The sequence below is a fragment of the Bombyx mori genome, chromosome 15, assembly GCF_030269925.1.
Source record: "Bombyx mori chromosome 15, ASM3026992v2".
In the NCBI taxonomy this organism is placed as follows: Eukaryota; Metazoa; Arthropoda; class Insecta; order Lepidoptera; family Bombycidae; genus Bombyx; species Bombyx mori.
The window spans coordinates 5,914,230-5,932,781 of NC_085121.1; the positions used below are offsets into that span (position 1 = coordinate 5,914,230).

General features: G+C 35.0%; 2 protein-coding genes across 3 annotated transcripts in view; both read left to right on the top strand.

Moving 5' to 3' along the window:
* The window catches only part of LOC119629658 (uncharacterized), a 378,532-nt gene that overhangs the window by 196,697 nt on the left and 163,283 nt on the right, over positions 1-18,552 (top strand). The gene's annotated exons all lie outside the window — the stretch shown is intronic.
* On the top strand, positions 9,404-15,456 carry LOC101746576 (uncharacterized). Of its 2 annotated transcripts, none has more exons than XM_004928526.5 (7): positions 9,404-9,608; positions 9,812-9,996; positions 10,996-11,094; positions 11,382-11,800; positions 12,783-12,917; positions 13,307-13,549; positions 14,091-15,456. In XM_004928526.5, the coding sequence occupies exons 1-7, from the start codon at positions 9,585-9,587 to the stop codon at positions 14,219-14,221; spliced, it is 1,236 nt and encodes a 411-aa protein (XP_004928583.1). In that variant the 5' UTR covers positions 9,404-9,584; the 3' UTR covers positions 14,222-15,456. The 2 variants fall into 2 exon arrangements, with proteins under 2 accessions (XP_004928583.1, XP_012547936.1); XM_012692482.4 differs by having other exon boundaries at positions 9,451-9,608; positions 11,436-11,800.

Below are 18,552 nucleotides of genomic sequence, written 5' to 3' on the forward strand. Positions count from 1 at the left end.
AGTTGGGATCCTTGTAAAGCTTTAAAATCGGTACTACATGTTGAGTTTTCCAAATTGGAGGAATACAGTTGTTTTGCCAGAGATCATTAAATATTTGACATAAAATTTCCTTGGCATACTGGGGAAGATTTTTGATTACTTTATAAGGGATGAAATCAGGACCAGGGGAGGTTTCCTTTTTATTTTCTAACGCAGTCGCAAATTCGCCCATAGAGAATGGGTCTACCAGCCATTGAGCCTCCGGTTTTCCGTGGCTGTTAAAAAAATCTTGTAACTTAGATTCGGAAATTTCATTCTCAGAACCAGCTATCGAATCCAAAAACAAAGATGCATTAGCGGAATTTTGAAAAAAACTTGAAGACGTAGAAATATTATTGAGTTTAGCGTGCTTAAATCTACGAATGTGATCCCAAATAATTTTACTCGAAGTCATTCGATTGAATGATGAACAAAGATTCATCCAGCTTGAACGTTTTATTTCATATAAAGTTCTTTTCTTCAAAGCGTCCAGCTTTTTAAAAATAATATAGTTTTCCATATTTGGATAATGCTTGTACGATAATAAAGCAACTTTGGCTTGTAAAACTACGCGGTCACAATCAGCATTCCACCAAGGAACAGCTTTGGAATAAATCCGTTTTTTGTGCGAGTAACACTTTTTGTCAAAAGTCATTAATATGTCATGTAAAATACTCAAAAACATATTATAATTTTCAAGAGGGTTATCAGCGAAGCTAAAACTTGAAAACTCACTTTCACATAACTTATTAAATTTTGACCAGTCAATCTTATTAAAATTTATGTTAGCTAAGGAGGTATTATCTAGTGTATCAACTTGATTTATTGAGAAGGTGGTCGGGCCAAAGGAAGAAATAAAAGCATCGTTAAAGACTTCAATAAATAGAGGGAAATGATTACTACTGAGCAAATCATCAAGGACAGAAACTGTGCAACTAGAGCTAAGAGCAGGGGATGCGAATACTAGATCCAATACATTACCTTGTTGACCAAATGGAGCAAAGGTCGTGATTGTGTCATCATTTAAACAAACCAACTCAGAACTTTCCACATAATCATGAAGGGCTTTACCTCTTCTATCATTGACTCTTGAACTCCAGGAAGCATGATGTGCATTGAAGTCACCAATTATTAAATAATTATTTGAAACAAATTTAGAACATGAATCTTTCAATAAATTAATAGTGAACTTACCATTTGGTGGTGGAGGAATGTAAACACATAGAATGTCAAAAGAAAAATTATTAATGTAAACTGTAATTAAAATATTTTGAAAATGATATTGAGAAATTGTGTCTATTATTTTAAATTTATACTTAGAGCGTAATGCAATAGCAACCCCACCATGTGGGTGGTTGGAATCTCTTCTTATAACATTAAATCCAGGTAATTTGATGATTTTATGTGAAGTTAACCAGGTTTCATTGAATAAAATCATATCAACACACTTGTCAAGTTTACTGAGGAAATCTTTAAGTTGATCTAATTTAGGAAATAAACTTCTAGAGTTCCAATGAATGATATTAAACTGACCAACAGAATTATGCATATAAGATTGAGTAGAACTATCCATAATTTATGATGTAAAATTTGTTACTAGCATTTCTTTAATTAATTGAGTAGATATAGGTCCAGAAGGGGATTTAGAATCCTTTTTCTTTAACAATTCTATTAAAGTTTTTGTAATGGTTCTGATGACAATTTCTGAGTTGATAATGTCTGAAATTAAAGCCCTACCTTGAGGGGTCTTCGCAGATATAGGTATGTCAGAAGAGGTCACGGGGTTCTTAATAACAGGATTCTTTAGTATGGCTGCATATGATGTTTGCTTGCCGATGATCTTATTTTTAACTTCAGCAACCTTGGCTGCTTTTACTGAGCAAGAGTAAGAAACTGCAGAATGTGGCCCACTGCAGTTGGAGCACTTGAAGATGTTGGGAGTGCTGCACTCCCTGTAAAAATGATTGCCTGAACAAATAGAGCAAACTTGAGTGGCTTTACAGGCACCACTTCCATGTCCGAATTTGTAGCATTTGAAGCACTGTAACACAGGTCTAATATAATCTGAAACAGGCATCCAAATATGCTCGTATGTGACATGATCAGGATGGCTAGACGCCAAAAATGTAACCAGCACAGTTTGCAGTGGCTTGTCACTTCCATCCTCTTGTTTTTTGAAAAATCTTTTTACTCCGAGTATTGTGCATGAAGCTTTTAAATTTACTAAAAGAGATTCTTCGTTCAATTCCACAGGAGCTCGAATAATTCCTTGACTCTCAATGCTATCGTAAGGTATTTTTGCTGTCTAATTGTTTAACTCCATAAAACTTACATTTAATAAAAAAGCGTTGGCATCCCGAGCACAACCAAAGTAAATTTTAGCAAAAAAGTTCCCAGCAGCTTTGACATACTGGACCCCTTGAATATTTTTTAATGCTTTGTTTATTCTTAACAGGTCCATTGGGACTCTGTTATTTGGTTGTGAGATGCTTGATTGAAGAAGCACTGGGTATTCTTTTTTAGTGAGGTCTTCGTAAAGAGCATGGTGGTCTTTAAAAAGACCGCGCTTATTTTTAATGAAAGTCATTTTTATTTTGCGGCTTTCGTCGTATTCAGATGACTTCATTCTTCTTTTTCCCATTATTATGGGAGCGGACACAGGGGCGGAGCTGAAGCCCTCACCCCCGTCGTCATCGCCCATTATTACGGAACACACTTATGAAATATAATTTTAAACTCAAACACAGTGAAAAATTAGGAAACAATGTCGTAAAAAAGGGCTAAAACCAAATAAATTACAATTAAACTTGAAAAAAGCGCCTATTTATTTTGACGTTCCCGCCCTTTTTTTCAAATTAACGCATAACTATCCAACAATTCCAACATAGATAATAGGTACACTTAATAATTAAGATCCAACTAGAAATTAGGTGTAATATTTAGTAGAAAGTAGAATAGGTATGTGATCCACAGGTTAATATATTATTAGAAATGTGGACGGGCTCACGGCCCACCTGGTGTTCAGTGGTTACCGGAGCCTATAGACATCTACAACCTAAATGCCGCTACACACCTTGAGATGTGAGACACGCATTACTGTTTCACGGCAGAAATAGGCAAGGCGGCGGTACCTGATACCCGTGCGGACACACAAGACGTCCTACCACCAGTAATTACGCTAATTACAATTTTGCGGGTTTGATTTTTATAACACAATGTTATTCCTTCACCGTGGAAATCGAACATCGATGCATCGCTTGATACGAATGCACCGGATATCTTATCCTTTAGGCCACGACGATTTGATCATTACATTTTTAAGTACTGATGTGAGTCATATCCCTGGGTGGGTCATATTTACCTTATTTGAGCTAAGTACAGATATGAAACAAGAATAAAACATAATAAGAGTCTAGCGAGTGGCCGTCTAGCGAGATTCAGGCATTTGTCAAATATCTTCGATTCTATGGTAACTACCCTTTACAAGAAAATTGCTACATAATTGCCACCACTTTGTATACAAGGTCGAAGATTGAGGTCTGAATTGTATCGTTTATGGACTGTGGCAAGTCGCCACATCTCTCCCCTCCGACACTGAAAATCGTGTTATTAAGTTTTACGTTGTATGTACGGGCTGAAATTAACTTGCTAGTGCCAGTGCTGCTCGAACCCTACGATGTGTTGAGACTGAACTTGAAAGATACGTAATGCAGAGCAGCCAGAGATGTGTGAACTCAAGTATTGATGATCCAGACGTGAGCTGCAATGGACTGTAGCGGCGTGATAAGGCAGTGAAGGTGCGTGCCATAGGACCAGTAAGCGCGGTGAGTCGGCTGCGATGGTCCTGTTGAGGCTAACATGCTGGCTGGCTATTAATGACTTGTATTTAACTGCGAGAGTGGGGGAACTGTGATAGTCAAAGTTCTTAACGCGCTGATGATAAAGGCTGTATGAAGGCTGCAATTTTGCTCCATTGCAGATCACCAGTGTGGAAGTATATGACAAAGAGAAGATTTTCCACCGAGCGAGTGAAATTACTCGGTAGATGACCACGGACCACCAATTAAGATTATACTGTTATATTATATCATAACAACAACTATCCTATCTTCAGTTTATTTTGGCAGAAATTGCTTCTCCCTTTGTCGTTAAAAACATCCAAAGATGCGCTAACCTGTTTAAGGAATTGTAAGAGAATTACATACCTGATTGAGCCACATGAAGGGTCAACAACAGCACCACAACTAAGTCTAAATATCGTGTTTTGTCATACCGCAACAATTTACCGCCCAAATTTTTGTCATTCTTCTTCATGAATGAAAACCTTACATTGCCTTACTCTTTTGAGTGTGTATAATTTACTGGTTGGATTCTACGTATCTACTTCAATATATCATATTGTTTGTTCTGTCAGTTATCGGATCAAGAACAACTAGAATTTTCTTTCTTGCAAAATATAAAATGTGGGTAAAAACTATATTTGCCTATTTGTGTGTTTTTGAAACAATATTATTGAATACTTCCATATTTTGTTATGCTACTAACGCAAACAAAAGTATTGGTGATGAAAACAGAGAAGACATTGCCGAGACAAACGAAGATTCCAAAGAGGCGTCGCTGGAAATTCCTACAGAAAATTTTTTAAACAACCTCACAGCTTGCACTAGAAGAGAAAATACTCTAATGCACGAAATTCGTACAGCCAAACCCAGTGAGTTTCCGTTTATGGTGGCTATTATGTCTCCTCAGAATCAATTTTTGTGTTCTGGTGTCGTAGTTTCTAATGGAATGATTTTGACTTCGGCTCGATGTAGTCAACAAGCAATAGATCACGTTTTATTGAATACCACTAATGACAAAAATAAGGACAGTTGTATTGCTCTTCGTGTTAAAAAAATTGAAAAATTTCCTACGTATGATGGAGGTGAAATTCATAAAGATGTCGCATTAATATATACAGAAAAATACAATAACACAGTTGTTTCTAAAATAAAACTCGGCAACTACACCGATAAAAAGTCTATTACCGATTTCGAAGCTTTCGGCTATGGGCTGAACGTTGAAGTAGGTGAAATCAAAGAACTACAATATGTAGGACTAGAAAACAGAGAATCTGATGTCGGTGACTACATAACAGGTTACCTTGACTGTATCGATACCAAAGTTCCCACGTGCTTTAAAGATATTGGGGGCCCAGCAGTGTTTGGCAATGAGCTCATAGGTATTGTTGTTAATGGACAAAATGTTTGCCTCAAAGAAATGACTGCTCAATTTGCAATTAACAATAAAGTTGTTGATATTTTACCTATTCAAACGTTCAAAGTTTGGCTTGAAGACCAAATAAAAAAGAATGAAGAATCTACACAAATGACTTTGGTAACTTATCCTGCAAAGCCAATAGTGCCAGACATGTCTCTTCATAAAATGACAACCTCTGGAACAAAATTTGGCGTACAATATTACCAATGCCTACTCCTTTGTCTGTTTCTTCTGCATTAGTGATCGTTTGATTGTCTTCTGATTGATTTGACAAGTTATTTTGGTGGATTAAAAATTCCATTCGCTTTTGGTTAATTCTCTAGATTGTTTGTTTTTTTTATTACGTAATTAATACATCTCAAATGTAATTCGCAGTTTTATTTTTCAAACATTGCCACTTAGTTTTTGGATAACATTTAGGCAGCATCGTAGTTGTTGGATGGGAATAAGTGACGCCTGTTCAGTAAAATCATAGGAATTTATTGAGAGCTTTGGACTTTTTGTAAGAGCTCGAGAAGTCGCGTCCAGCAATTGTTTCATTTTCCCAAACTTATATACTTTCAGTTAAGCTAAGCGATCAATAAACTACCAATAATACACGTTACATTGAATTAATTAAAAAAATGAAACAATCCACACAACTTCGCTCTTCGCGTTCCTGCCAATTATGCTTAAATCTCAGGAAGCTTTTAACTGCGACTGCTTAACATCTGTAAAAACACACAAATGTGGTAAAATATAACAAAACCGCTGGATATTCATAGCTTCTTGGATTCTAAAACGTCTACTAAAAAGTCTCAGTAAATAACATTAATTAACACATTTATATTTTAGTAATTGTATGCATCGTACTTTCTGCTAGGTCTCTTCTGAATTATATAATATGACCTAAATAAAATTCATGAACAATGGCTTCATGTTTCACGTTTGGCTCACGGTGTTTCCCGAGCGCTATGACACGTCCTTCTTTAAACGAGGCTTGTGGAGAGTACTTAACGGTAGGCTGCGGCTTAGCTCTGACCCTGGCATTGCTGACGCCCTTGGGTGACGGTAACCACTCACCATCAGGTGGGCTGTATGCTCGTTTGCCAGTACAAGGGCAAAATATAAAAAAGGAAACCACCTTTTTTTTAAATAAATTAGTTTCCAATTTTTTATGTGTATTTTCTATAAAAGCTTGTTTTTTAGTTTTTTAAATTATTATTTACTAGCTGACCCGGCATACTTCGTAGTGCCTCAATCGATAAATAAAAGACCTAAACATTCGTATAAAATAAAATTAAAACAAACAAAAGTCATCCGTCCGACGGGGGACTCATCAAAGGGAAAACGAAATTGTTATTTTTATTTAATTCCGAGTATTTTCATGTTTATCTACCTTTTAAACCTTCTCTGGACTTCCACAAATAATTCAAGACCGAAATTAGCCAAATCGGTCCAGCCGTTGTCGAGTTTTAGCGAGACTAACGAACAGCAATTCATTTTTATTTAAATAGATTAAATTAATATGGTGTTACAATTAAATATCAACATAGCAATAATGAGCTATTAAAAGTGGTTGAATTAGGCTTTAACAGTATTTATTTATTGAGCTTCAAGCACAAAAGTACTGCGGCGGACTTAACGCCTGAGGTATTTTCTACCAGTCAACCAAGGGTAGTGTAGCGAATCCTGTGGTAGGTGCATAAGTATATCGTTATGTGTATGGCTAGGTACCATTAGCATTATACCGGTCACTCACATTCGCACGAATACGCAAACCCACAAGTGTAGGACGACAATTGCAAATGATTATGCATTAGAACAACACCAAGGTGATGGAGTTCATTGAACTCCTGCAAAACGAATCGACCATATGGGACCCTCAAAAGAAATCCCATAACAACAGATTGGCCGTTAATGACGCCTGGGAAAGAATTAAAAACTATTTTTCTCTTCAATGTTCTATTGACGAATTAAAAAAGAAGAGAAATTCGTGACACATTCGTAAACTAGTATAGGAGGAAGCGCAAACGGGTTCGCAAATTGAGTACCGAACCCATTTGCACAGCCGCAAAGTTTGCGAATGAATGTCTGACGGCCCTTCACATGCGCGCAAAATGACCGGCATTAGCCCACAAACATAATACCGGTCACTCACATTCGCACGAATACGCAAACCCGCAAGTATAGGACGACATTTGCAAATGATTATACAAAGTTTTCGCTGCATTCGCGGTTTTCCAAGCTGTGTCGGTTTTTTAAAGAACATCAAAGCGCGCGAACCGCGTTCATTCGTGTAGTCTCCCACACATTCGTGTGACCAGTTGTTCCCACGATTGCGAAGGTAACGGACGTTTCGCCATTTTCATAGTTCGTGACGTCTACTGTGTAGCGTACCTTCATCATGGATTGGAACAACACCAAGGTGATGGAGTTCATTGAACTCCTGCAAAATGAATCGACCATATGGGACCCTCAAAAGAAATCCCATAAAAACACAGAATGAACGTTAATGACGCCTGGGGTGCCGGCCACCGTCCTCGTCGAACCCGTCGCTTGCGACGAAGGGCTCGACGAGCGAACTAACCCATAGACACAGCCCACTGAGTTTCTCGCCGGATCTTCTCAGTGGGTCGCGTTTCCGATCCGGTGGTAGATTCTGCGAAGCACTGCTCTTGCTAGGGTCAGTGTTAGCAACTCTCCGGTTGAGCCCCGCGAGCTCACCTACAAACGTTAGGGTGAAGCTGAAATAGCCTCTCAAGGCTATCAGTATAAATAGGAAAAAAAAAAAAAAAAAGACGCCTGGGAAAGAATTAAAAACTCTCTTTTTCTTCAATGTTCTATTGGCGAATTAAAAAAGAAGAGAAATTCGTGAAACAGTCTTAAATAAGTGTAGGAGGAAGCGCAAACGGGTTCGCAAATTGAGTACCGAACCCATTTGCACAGCCGCTAAGTTTGAGAATGAATGCCTGACGGCCCTTCACATACGCGCGAACATTCGTACAATGTGCAAAGTGCAAGCTGGAGTTCAATGAACTCCATCACCTTGGTGTTGTTCCAATCCATGATGAAGGTACGCTACACAGTAGACGTCACGGACTATGAAATGGCGAAACGTCCGTTACCTTCGCAATCGTGGGCGCAACTGGTCACACGAATGTGTTGGAGACGCGAAGGATCGCGGTTCGCGCGCTTTGATGTCCGTTAAAAAACAGACACAGCTTGAAAAACCGCGAATGCAGCTAAAACTTTGCATAATCATTTGCAAATGTCGTCCTACACTTGTGGGTTTGCGTATTCGTGCTTTCTTTTTTTTTTTCTACCTAATTTGGTAGCCTTGAGAGGCTATTCCAGCGTAACCTTAACTAGTAGGTGAGCTCACGAGGCTCAAACCTGACGACGTTGCTAACACGAACCCTAGCAAGAGCCGTGCTTCGCACAATCTACCACCGGATCGGAAACGCGACCCACTGAGAAGATCCGGCGAGAAACTCAGTGGGCTGTGTCTGAGGGTTAGTTTACTCGTTGAGCCCTTCGTCGCAAGCGACGGGTTCGACGAGAACGGTGACCGGTGCTTGAGGTACCTAAAAGCACCGTTAGTGGATCGGGAGGATCCGAGATGACGTGTTTGGGGCGACGTCGACTGCTTTCCATTCTTTCCGCAGGATAGGGAATGGGTATTCGTGCGAATGTGAGTGACCGGTATAAGAAGTGTACTATCTATGGCAGTAACTAAATCTAATTTATTAATCTGTGAGACTTTTTGGCGGGAATGCGAGGAGTGAAGTTGTGTGATTTGTTTATTTTGTCTATTTAGTGTTTCTTCAGGTTTAAATGTGTAATTTAACGGTGGATTATTAACTGTTTGATATCTGTGAAAGTTCACAAATGTGGGAAAATGAAACAAAGCCGCTGAACGCAACTGCTCGGGATCGTTCAAAAAGTTCACTGAAAAAATCTCAGTAAATTACCATCATTTTACTGAGATTATATTTCATCCCATATCATCTCATTTCATTTCATTTCATCCCAGTTGATTAATGTCTCAAATTAATCATCTTCATTTTATTTCATTTATCTCCATATTATAATTTTTCATAAAAATAAGATTATAAATTAAAATAAAACATTACTTAAAGATCTTAGTTACCAGGTCATAAAATACCTTAAAAAAATCTCCGACATAGATAGATTTTGATTATAGATTATACACATAATATATTCGAATTTTGATTGAGAGCATAGATTAAACAGCTGCAGCAATACCTAATCGAGAGTCTCCAAATAAATAAAGCGAAAACAATAAATATTTCTTCCTAAATTTAATGAGTAATATAGAGCAAGGAAGTGTGAGTATAATCTGTTAAAAACATATTTTATTCAATTTACTCAGTAAATAATGTTCTAGTTGCAGACTATTGTCATTCCTGTAAAACTTAAAAACCCGTATTGTTTTCACAATTTTTTTTCTCTTCGCTTTTTTTTTTATTGCCTTTGTATCGTATTCGCTTATCACACTTTGTATTCGCTTATCACTATTTTTTTACTTCAGAATGGGGGGGCCAATATTAAACCTGTAGCTCGACCAAGTATTCATTATCACAAAGGCTATTGCCCATTTGCTTGTGGGGAATTCACAATGGATGGGAATAGAGTTTCCAGAAGTATATCACCAATTGGAGAGAATTTGGCTAACACAGAAGGCTATGGGCAAGATGAACTTGATAATACTATCAGGTAATATATATTGCTATGAACCATTGGAATGGTCTTTATTACTAAAACTTAAAACTTTATTATTAGGGTTTTTGAAAAAGAAAAATAAATAATAATGGACATTGTGAAAATATTACTTTGACATTTTTGTAGTAATTATTAAAATCTTCCGGATTATCTTATTAAAATCTTCAGGAGATTAACACAATACAGAATTCTCAAAACCTCTATGCATTACATTATAGGAAAGCACAGTAAAATCCCATATAGACTTGTGATTCCCATCACTCATCTCACTCACTAATGAGTGATTTGTTCTGATGAAATGTTCCGATCACCCTCACACACAATACACTTTGTATATTGCTTTCTCTTACCTTTTACTTAGGTCTGTTGATATTTTACAAATATCCCCCATTTTTACTTAATATTGTTTGTATATCACAATATTATTAGAAATAGGTAATTAAATGTGTAGATAAATCCAAAATAAAAGAGGAATTCCCAACAAGAAGTAAATGATAAAAAAGGTAGAAGAAACATACTGTAAATTAATTAGATCTGTCTTAGATGTCTTATACAATACCCTACAATAAATTTTAATATATATCAAAGAATAAATAATTATAGCATTATTCAGAATAAACCGTTCCTAACACAGTTTACTTTAAACTTCAATAGATTAAACTAAAAAAACTGATTAATAGTAATTTCTATAAATTTTATAATGTATTGTCAATTGTCATACCCTAAAATAGGTATACATAAATTACCATATCAGTTCTTTTTCAAATGTAAATCAATATAAATCAAATGGTCATGAAGATATTTGAACGGAATAAACTTCAGAAAATTTTCCATTGGTGGTGATTACTGTCTATTAGTTGAGATAATTATGGATCAAAAAATCAGCCACATTTAAATTGGATACTATTTTCTGTAGTGATAAATGTTTTTGTCTACTTTACAAGTATAATTAGTATTTATACACCAGTCTAATTCAAATTGCCTTTATTTCAGTAAGCATGCTCATCCAATAGACGTACCTAGGAAGCCCATAACTAGAAGGCAGAGTTCAGTTGATCCCCAAATAGAAAATCGTTTTTGTAAGAATGAGAGGTAATTAATTAATTTTATTTGGATTATCAGCATGTTATCATTTCATCAGTCACACAATTCACTGCTTTGCTTTTAATCTATATTCAAATTATTTAAAACATGTTCCATTAATAAACGAAATGTTTAAGTTAGTATTAGTAAATCTAGTATGTTTACCAAAAAAATCAACAAAAACTGATACACATAGCTATAAATCGTGGCATCATCACTGCTTTTAAGAAATGTAGCTTACTTAAAATGGCATATGGTTAGTAGTGACTAATGATTTGGTAATTTTTTTATTGCAGTGAAATTCTTTCAAAATCTTTACCTGCCTATTTTCCGTCTCATCTTGATTTCAGTAGCAATTCTGAAATGGAAAACAGTGAACTACATTTGAGTAATGTTTCTAATAGTTCATCGAACACTATTAGAAGCAGAAGTTATTTTGATGAGAGTCAAAATGAAACTGGATCTTTTACAAAACATCAAGAAAGTTTTTATCGTGAACAAGAGACTAAGAATAGCTTCATAGTTCAGACAAGCATAGTCATTTCTGCTTTTGTTATGATTATTTTTAGTGTCAATTATAGTAACGTTTTAAATAACAAGAATGAAATACTTCCATCTAGTATTAAGTATGATAAAAATAGTTTTAATCGTGATATGTACAATTTAGGAGAAAAGTACAATGTTGATGAGGATTCAATTCTCCAATTGCAAACAGGTAAGATTATTTAATTTGTAGTTTTTTATCGTCATTTTGTGGTCCATTATGTTTATTTTTTAAGTACAGATTTCATTAGAAAATTTAGTATCTGCCTGCGGATTTCGAATACCTGCAAAATCGCATCGCTCGATACGAATTTAACCAGGTGTCTTTTCCATTAGGCCATGACGTCAAAATGCTTATTAAACTTTAGTCAATGTAGCAATAAACTAAATACCAATTATTTCTTTGAATTTCAAGTTATTGAAACCGCCTCAGTAATTCACCTGTCATCATGTGACCCGCATGCTCGTCCACTTGTTATATTAATAAGTGAAATAAATATAAATTGTGATTGAAATTGCTGAAAATCTAATTACATTTTTATTTCTATTAAATGTATAATACATAATCAAATAGAATAAGTATTCAGATCATAATGTTTTTATTTATTTTTTAGATGGATGGACGAGCTCACAGCCCACCTGGTGTTAAGTGGTTACTGGATCCCATAGACATCTACAACGTAAATGCGCCACCCACCTCGAGATATGAGTTCTAAGGTCTCAGTATAGTTACAACGGCTACCCCACCCTTCGAACCGAAACGCATTACTGCTTCACGGCGGAAATAGGCGGGGTGGTGGTACCTACCCGTGCGGACTCCCAAGAGGTCCTACCACCAGTGATTACGCAAATTATAATTTTGCGGGTTTGGTTTTTATTACACGATGTTATTCCTTCACCGTGGAAGTCAATCGTGAACATTTGTTGAGTACGTATTTCATTAGAAAAATTGGTACCCGCCTGCGGGATTCGAACACCGGTGCATCGCTACATACGAATGCACCGGACGTCTTATCCTTTAGGCCACGACGACGACAAATGTGCATAAACTAAAGCCTAATTATGTGCATAAACTATAGCCTAATTATGTGCATAAACTAAAGCCTAATTATGTGCATAAACTAAAGCCTAATGAAATATAATATACATTTCAGGGATATCATCGATTTCAGAAAAAAAAGACACCGATTCATTTATATTTGTTTATAACAGTAAAAATATGGAATTTGATTCCAATGCCTTCAATGAATTTATAAATGAAGTCGCCTTGGTCTCAGCAAAATTTTTGCGTAAGTGCTTCTTAACAATATAATATATTTTTTTAGTCTACCAAACAAGAATTTCTAATTTGTTATATAATATAATTTCTAATCAGATTACAAATATTTTATTCTGTAAATTTCTATTCAATATCAATTTTTAATGGAATATTATTCTTCCTCTGCCGCGTCCTAGCCTCGCAAAACTGAGAGTAAGAATCCTAAATAACTACTTATTATCATATTTTATTAATTATTTTAAAAAAAGGATCAATATGAAGATTATTAGTCGCATACTTAGCCATTCAAATGTTACAAAATGTTGTCACACAAGAAAGAGCTTCATCAGGAATCACTCGCGTGTTTATAATGATCTAAGAAAAACATCAAAATATAAAAATAAAAAAAACAATTTACAGGTAATGAAAGCTCAACAGTCCGCCACATAGTTGTAGATACTTCCTCTCTTGTGCTACAAGATTCGGCGGAACTTATTACTAAGTATATGGATGAGGTAGCTAAAGACGGTGTAATGTTAATGACTAAAATAGACTCTCTACCATCATCATTAGCTATGGCTTTACACTATTATTGCGATGAATACAATCCTTTAGCTAAAAAAAGTGCTATATTCTTCACATTAGACCTCAGCAATTGTTCAGGTGAGCAAATTTTTCCATTGCCATAGGTTTAATCATCATTATCAATCAAGGGATAATTGTTGATAACAAAATAGTTTCATCAAGAATTTACTAAAGAATCCACTTGAATGGTGTGATGACAAAATAATATTAATGAGTAGGTCAACAGTTCAATTAATTCATTATGTCTATCTAGTGCCTACCCATAATATTAATTCTCATAACTAGTAATAAATAATAATTGCAATTTCTCTGGTGCATAAGGGATTATCGGAAGCCACTTTTTTTCAAGATTGAATACTAACTAAAGACCCGTTTTGTTTTCTAATTAAAATTCGAATAAGACCATTTATTATAATTTTATATAATGAACAGCGAAAAGACAATAGGCGAGTCCACAAAGAGCGAGGAACCTCTCGAGGCATCATTGCGAGGCTGCTGCGCTCGGCAAGTCAGAGCCGTTTGTTCGTTCATCCAGTTTAGAGAGAGAAGAAAAAAAACTTAAAGGAAGACTATTGAACTGGAGTTCCTTTTAAATTTGGTTTTATTGTATTTTTTCCAGATCAAATGCCAACTCATAGTCATGTAGAGAAATGTCTTGCAAGCAAATGGAAGAGTGTCCCATCAGCCAACATCGGTCCCTTGCTAAGTAGAGTTGTTAGCGTACTAATTGATGTTACCAGTACTTTTTAAGCTAAAACCACTATCCAATTGAACTGATGGTAATAAGTAATAATAAATAATATATGAGTGCTGTTCATTTCCTGGTAGTAGGCACAACCATCCAGCCTGTGCCTATTGTGAAGTATATATGCATACAGGTTTGAAAAATGAGATGGCCATGAAATGTGGATAACAACATTAAAGTTTTAATATCTAAAAGTTCCAGCAACAAATTAATGAAAGTGCTGAGCTTATTTTCAAATATTTTGCAGAAATTACTAAAGGGTTTCTTTTGAAAAAAGTACCTTATAAAAAATGCAACTTAAGAAAAACAAAAATCAATGCAAAATTTACCAGCAAAATATTTTAATACTTTATTTATAAATGTTATTAAAATCGTTATACTACAATTCGTATAGGTCAATACCTAATGCCTTTAATCAAACTGCACAAATAGTCAGTATTCTGATGCTTCGAATTTTATACGAATTAATAGAGAGTCGATCTAACGACAGTATGCGCTCAAAGGGTTCAGTTAACTGAAGCTGGTTGGACGATCTATGCAATAGTAGTACTTACCCTACAGGAATGTAACATGTATATTATAACATATTTATGATTGAAAATGTTATTACCACAGTGAACTTATTGGGTATTTGTTACTATTACAAAAACATAATTAAGAAAATTAAATACCTATATATATTATTATGTATTTATTCTTGATGAGAGTGTAGCGATTGCATGTTTCAATGAATGTTTAAATATAGTGAGATTGCTTGTGATATAATTGTTTTGTTTCGAAGCCAAGACACATAATGTTACTTACTTCCAATATAATTTTAGCCTAGTTAATTAATTATTTTATAAATATCTTATTTTAAATTTATTTACTCAGTCAGAAGTGCAAGAATTGTTAGTAAAATAATGTGCAACGAAATTCCTGTTCGATGAAGAGAAGCTTTGATTATTTGCTGGGTGTCAATCTGTTGTTACCAACATTAAACCTTTGTCTTCACAAAAACATTTTGATATTTCTAAAATGGTTGCCCCAGATTTGAATGGTTCTCCAGTTAAATTTAATTTTATGAAAATAATTGTGACAGGTACCTAAATAGAATCATAAATTGATATTAAATAATTTCCAAACTGAGTGGGCAGGGTCTTATTTCACATTGAATTTATTAATTTTATTAATCATGCATAATAAATTGTGATAATTCTTGTTACATTAAATTTTTTGTAAATACATAATTTTGTTATAACTTTCCCGGGTTTATTTCTGCTGCTACTTGCAGGCAGACGTCCTAAAAACTTTTCATTTAACTACAGTGCCACCTACTTAGGTGCAATTATGGAGCTGCTCAAGTACCCACTCAACATAAAAAAAAACAATAAAACCCGTCACCACAGCAAAACCTGATATATGATCACTTTATTAATAAAAACAACATAGAGGCCGATTGCAACGCCACATAGTTTCCATCATTATTTTATTTCGTAAGTACTTTTTAAGTTGCGTAGTCACGTAATGACCAACGAATAGTATTCAAATAACCCCTTGATTCCGTGCAGGTCACCGGTGCCCTACGTAGCGCACTAAAGTAATGATGCCGATTTCTGTTACTAAGGCGCCGGAAGGCCTACTAGACCAGGGCCGAAGTTAGGGGAGGGCAACCGGGGCGAAAGCCCCGGGGCCTCCACAATAGACTGGCAAAAAATCTTTCAAATGCCGACAAGTAAACACTAATACACATCTTTTCCTTACTTCGAAGTTTAATTTCAGATAACTCTTGTCTTCGATTATATTTATGACGTTTGCTAAATACTAAGAGAATCTACGTGCTCTGAGGAATTGTTCGAGATGATACCGGCATCTCGTTTTTACCATCGCACCGCCCGCCACCGGAGTAGAGTTCATCCATACTACCTGGAGCCACTGCGGTCATCCACAGTGCGTTTCCAAAGGTCTTTTTTGCCACGTACCATCCGGCTATGGAATGAGCTTCCCTCCACGGTGTTTCCCGAGCGCTATGACATGTCCTTCTTCAAACGAGGCTTGTGGAGAATATTAAACGGTAGGCAGCGGCTTGGCTCTGCCCCTGGCATTGCTAAAGTCCATGGGCGACGGTAACCACTCACCATCAGGTGGGCCGTATCTGCCTACAAAGGCAATAAAAAAAAAGGTGGTTTCACAATAAAAAATTTAAGTATTCGAAAATCGGCTGAAAAAAAAAGTTCATTTTATTTGGAAAATAATTTGGGACCAAGGGGCCTCCGCTCCTCTAAATGTGGACCTGTAGTAGACTAGGAAAGACGTAACTGATGAAACTGAGAACGAAACTTTTTCTAAGAGACCTTAAAATACTAAAACATACATTAACAAAAAACGGTAAAGTTAGCCGGAAATCTAGGGGTTTAGTAACAGAAATCGACATAATCACTTCAGTGCGTCGCGTAGGGCACCGGTAGCCTACATGATAGACAAAGGGTTAATTATTTACATTTATAAATATAGATTATAATGCGAGTAAGAATAGTCTAAAAATACAAGAAATGACACCGAAAATTGAGTCTCACAAAGTTTATATGTCCTGTAGAGATTACAAAGCATTTAATCCTTCAATCCCATGACGTACACAGTAAATATAGTCGAAAATAAGGTTTATAAAGACCTTGTATATTGTATATGAGCATTTCTCAAAATTATTGCACAATAGACTTTAGCCTCTGTCCCATTTTTTTAACATTTTGTTCCGGCTGATATATTAGATCATTACTACTTTTTATAAATTGTGTAAGCAGTAAAACTACTCTATTTATTAGAAAGGAAAAAAAACCAGACATAAATACAATGAGATTTTTTCATTAAAAATATATATCATAAATCAGCTTCAACCAGTTGTATGAAAAGTGCAGTGTCCTAATCTCAATATCTTACCAAACCATCGATCTTTAGTTGAATGGACATGGGCATTGCATAAATATAAAATATTATTTATTTATAGCCATAAGTCACAATTCATCCTAAACATCCTTTTTAGAATTACTTTATAATTAAATTTCTAATTAATGATTTTAACTTGTCCCGTAAAAAGTTCCACCTAGAAATTCCAGTTTTTGTTACCATAGTTTTGAAGAAATATGAGAATCGATTAATGCAATTATATTTTAGAATAATGGTAGCACTAGCCGGCTTGGCATCCGTCTTGTTTTAATTTAGACTAGTTCTTTCTGGTGCCGGTACGAACGGTAAAAGTCAATATTTAAGCTAGCGGTCAGAAAAAAATTCCAGCTTTGTTACTCAAAAAACATAGGTAAGTGCAGATTTTATTGTTATTTCACTTAACCTACTATTAAAGCTCCCATTCTTGATTTCGTTAATCAAATCGAAATAAGAGTAATCGTGTGAGTTGCATGTGTTTACAAATAAAATAACAAACTATCTACAAATGTTATCTATCAACAATCCTAACAAAATAGGAAATCATTAGGCTGAGTACATATAATATATTATTATTTAACTTTCTGTTTAAAATAATTTTATAATAATTATTGCAATTACAACGGCGTCGATTTCTTTATTTTTTTGTTGTACTATTACAGATTTGTACTATGAAATAGATGGGAGTTTTTTGTTAATATTATTCTATCAGTTTTATTAGTTTATATAAAAACAAATGCGGCTTTTAAATATCTGCTTATTTTAATCTAAAAGTGCGATCATAGTAAAGAGAGAACTACTGCATGACATTCCTTCTGATGTGGTGGGCTAAATTTCAAAAATCTGTTGTTCTGGGTAACGTAAAAAAGGGTTCTATTACACTAACAATATTGCTGTTGGTTAAAAATACAATGATATGCATATTGTTTGTAACCTGCACCGGTTTTGGATTAAACAACAATTATACTGCATTTGAAACCATTAGGCCTCCTTTTCATTATGATTAAAAAAGAAGTGAAACGATATTTTTGTTACCTACTCGTAAATATTCCCAAATATTTGAATAGGGTATTTTATAAACGAAAAATGTTTAAATGTCCTTTGACAGCAGTTCATACTATAATCTACCTATATAAATATAATTATAATTATTTTTAACACGGGTCAAAGTTTATTATAATTTGAACTACATACTTCGAAAACTAGCTTCATAAAATCCTAGTTTGTTACCAGTATTCCATTTTTGTTACTGTACCATAAAATCGGACACGTATTTCTTTTCAATTTTTTTATTTTTTATCTTAAAACCTGCAATTTTTATGAAAAAAGCAAAAGAAGTGTATTGTTATTTCATCTGTGAACGTATTTAAAAATAAAACAACATCAAAACTTTTTTACTGTGATTTTAAAACAAAGT

Excerpts from the sequence above, each read along its gene's own strand:
- LOC101746576 (XM_004928526.5), top strand. The coding sequence starts at position 9,585 with ATGAGTAATATAGAGCAAGGAAGT. Across the intron at positions 12,918-13,306 it reads GGTCTCAGCAAAATTTTTGC|GTAATGAAAGCTCAACAGTC; the intron begins GTAAGTGCTTCT and ends AACAATTTACAG. Across the intron at positions 13,550-14,090 it reads AGACCTCAGCAATTGTTCAG|ATCAAATGCCAACTCATAGT; the intron begins GTGAGCAAATTT and ends TATTTTTTCCAG.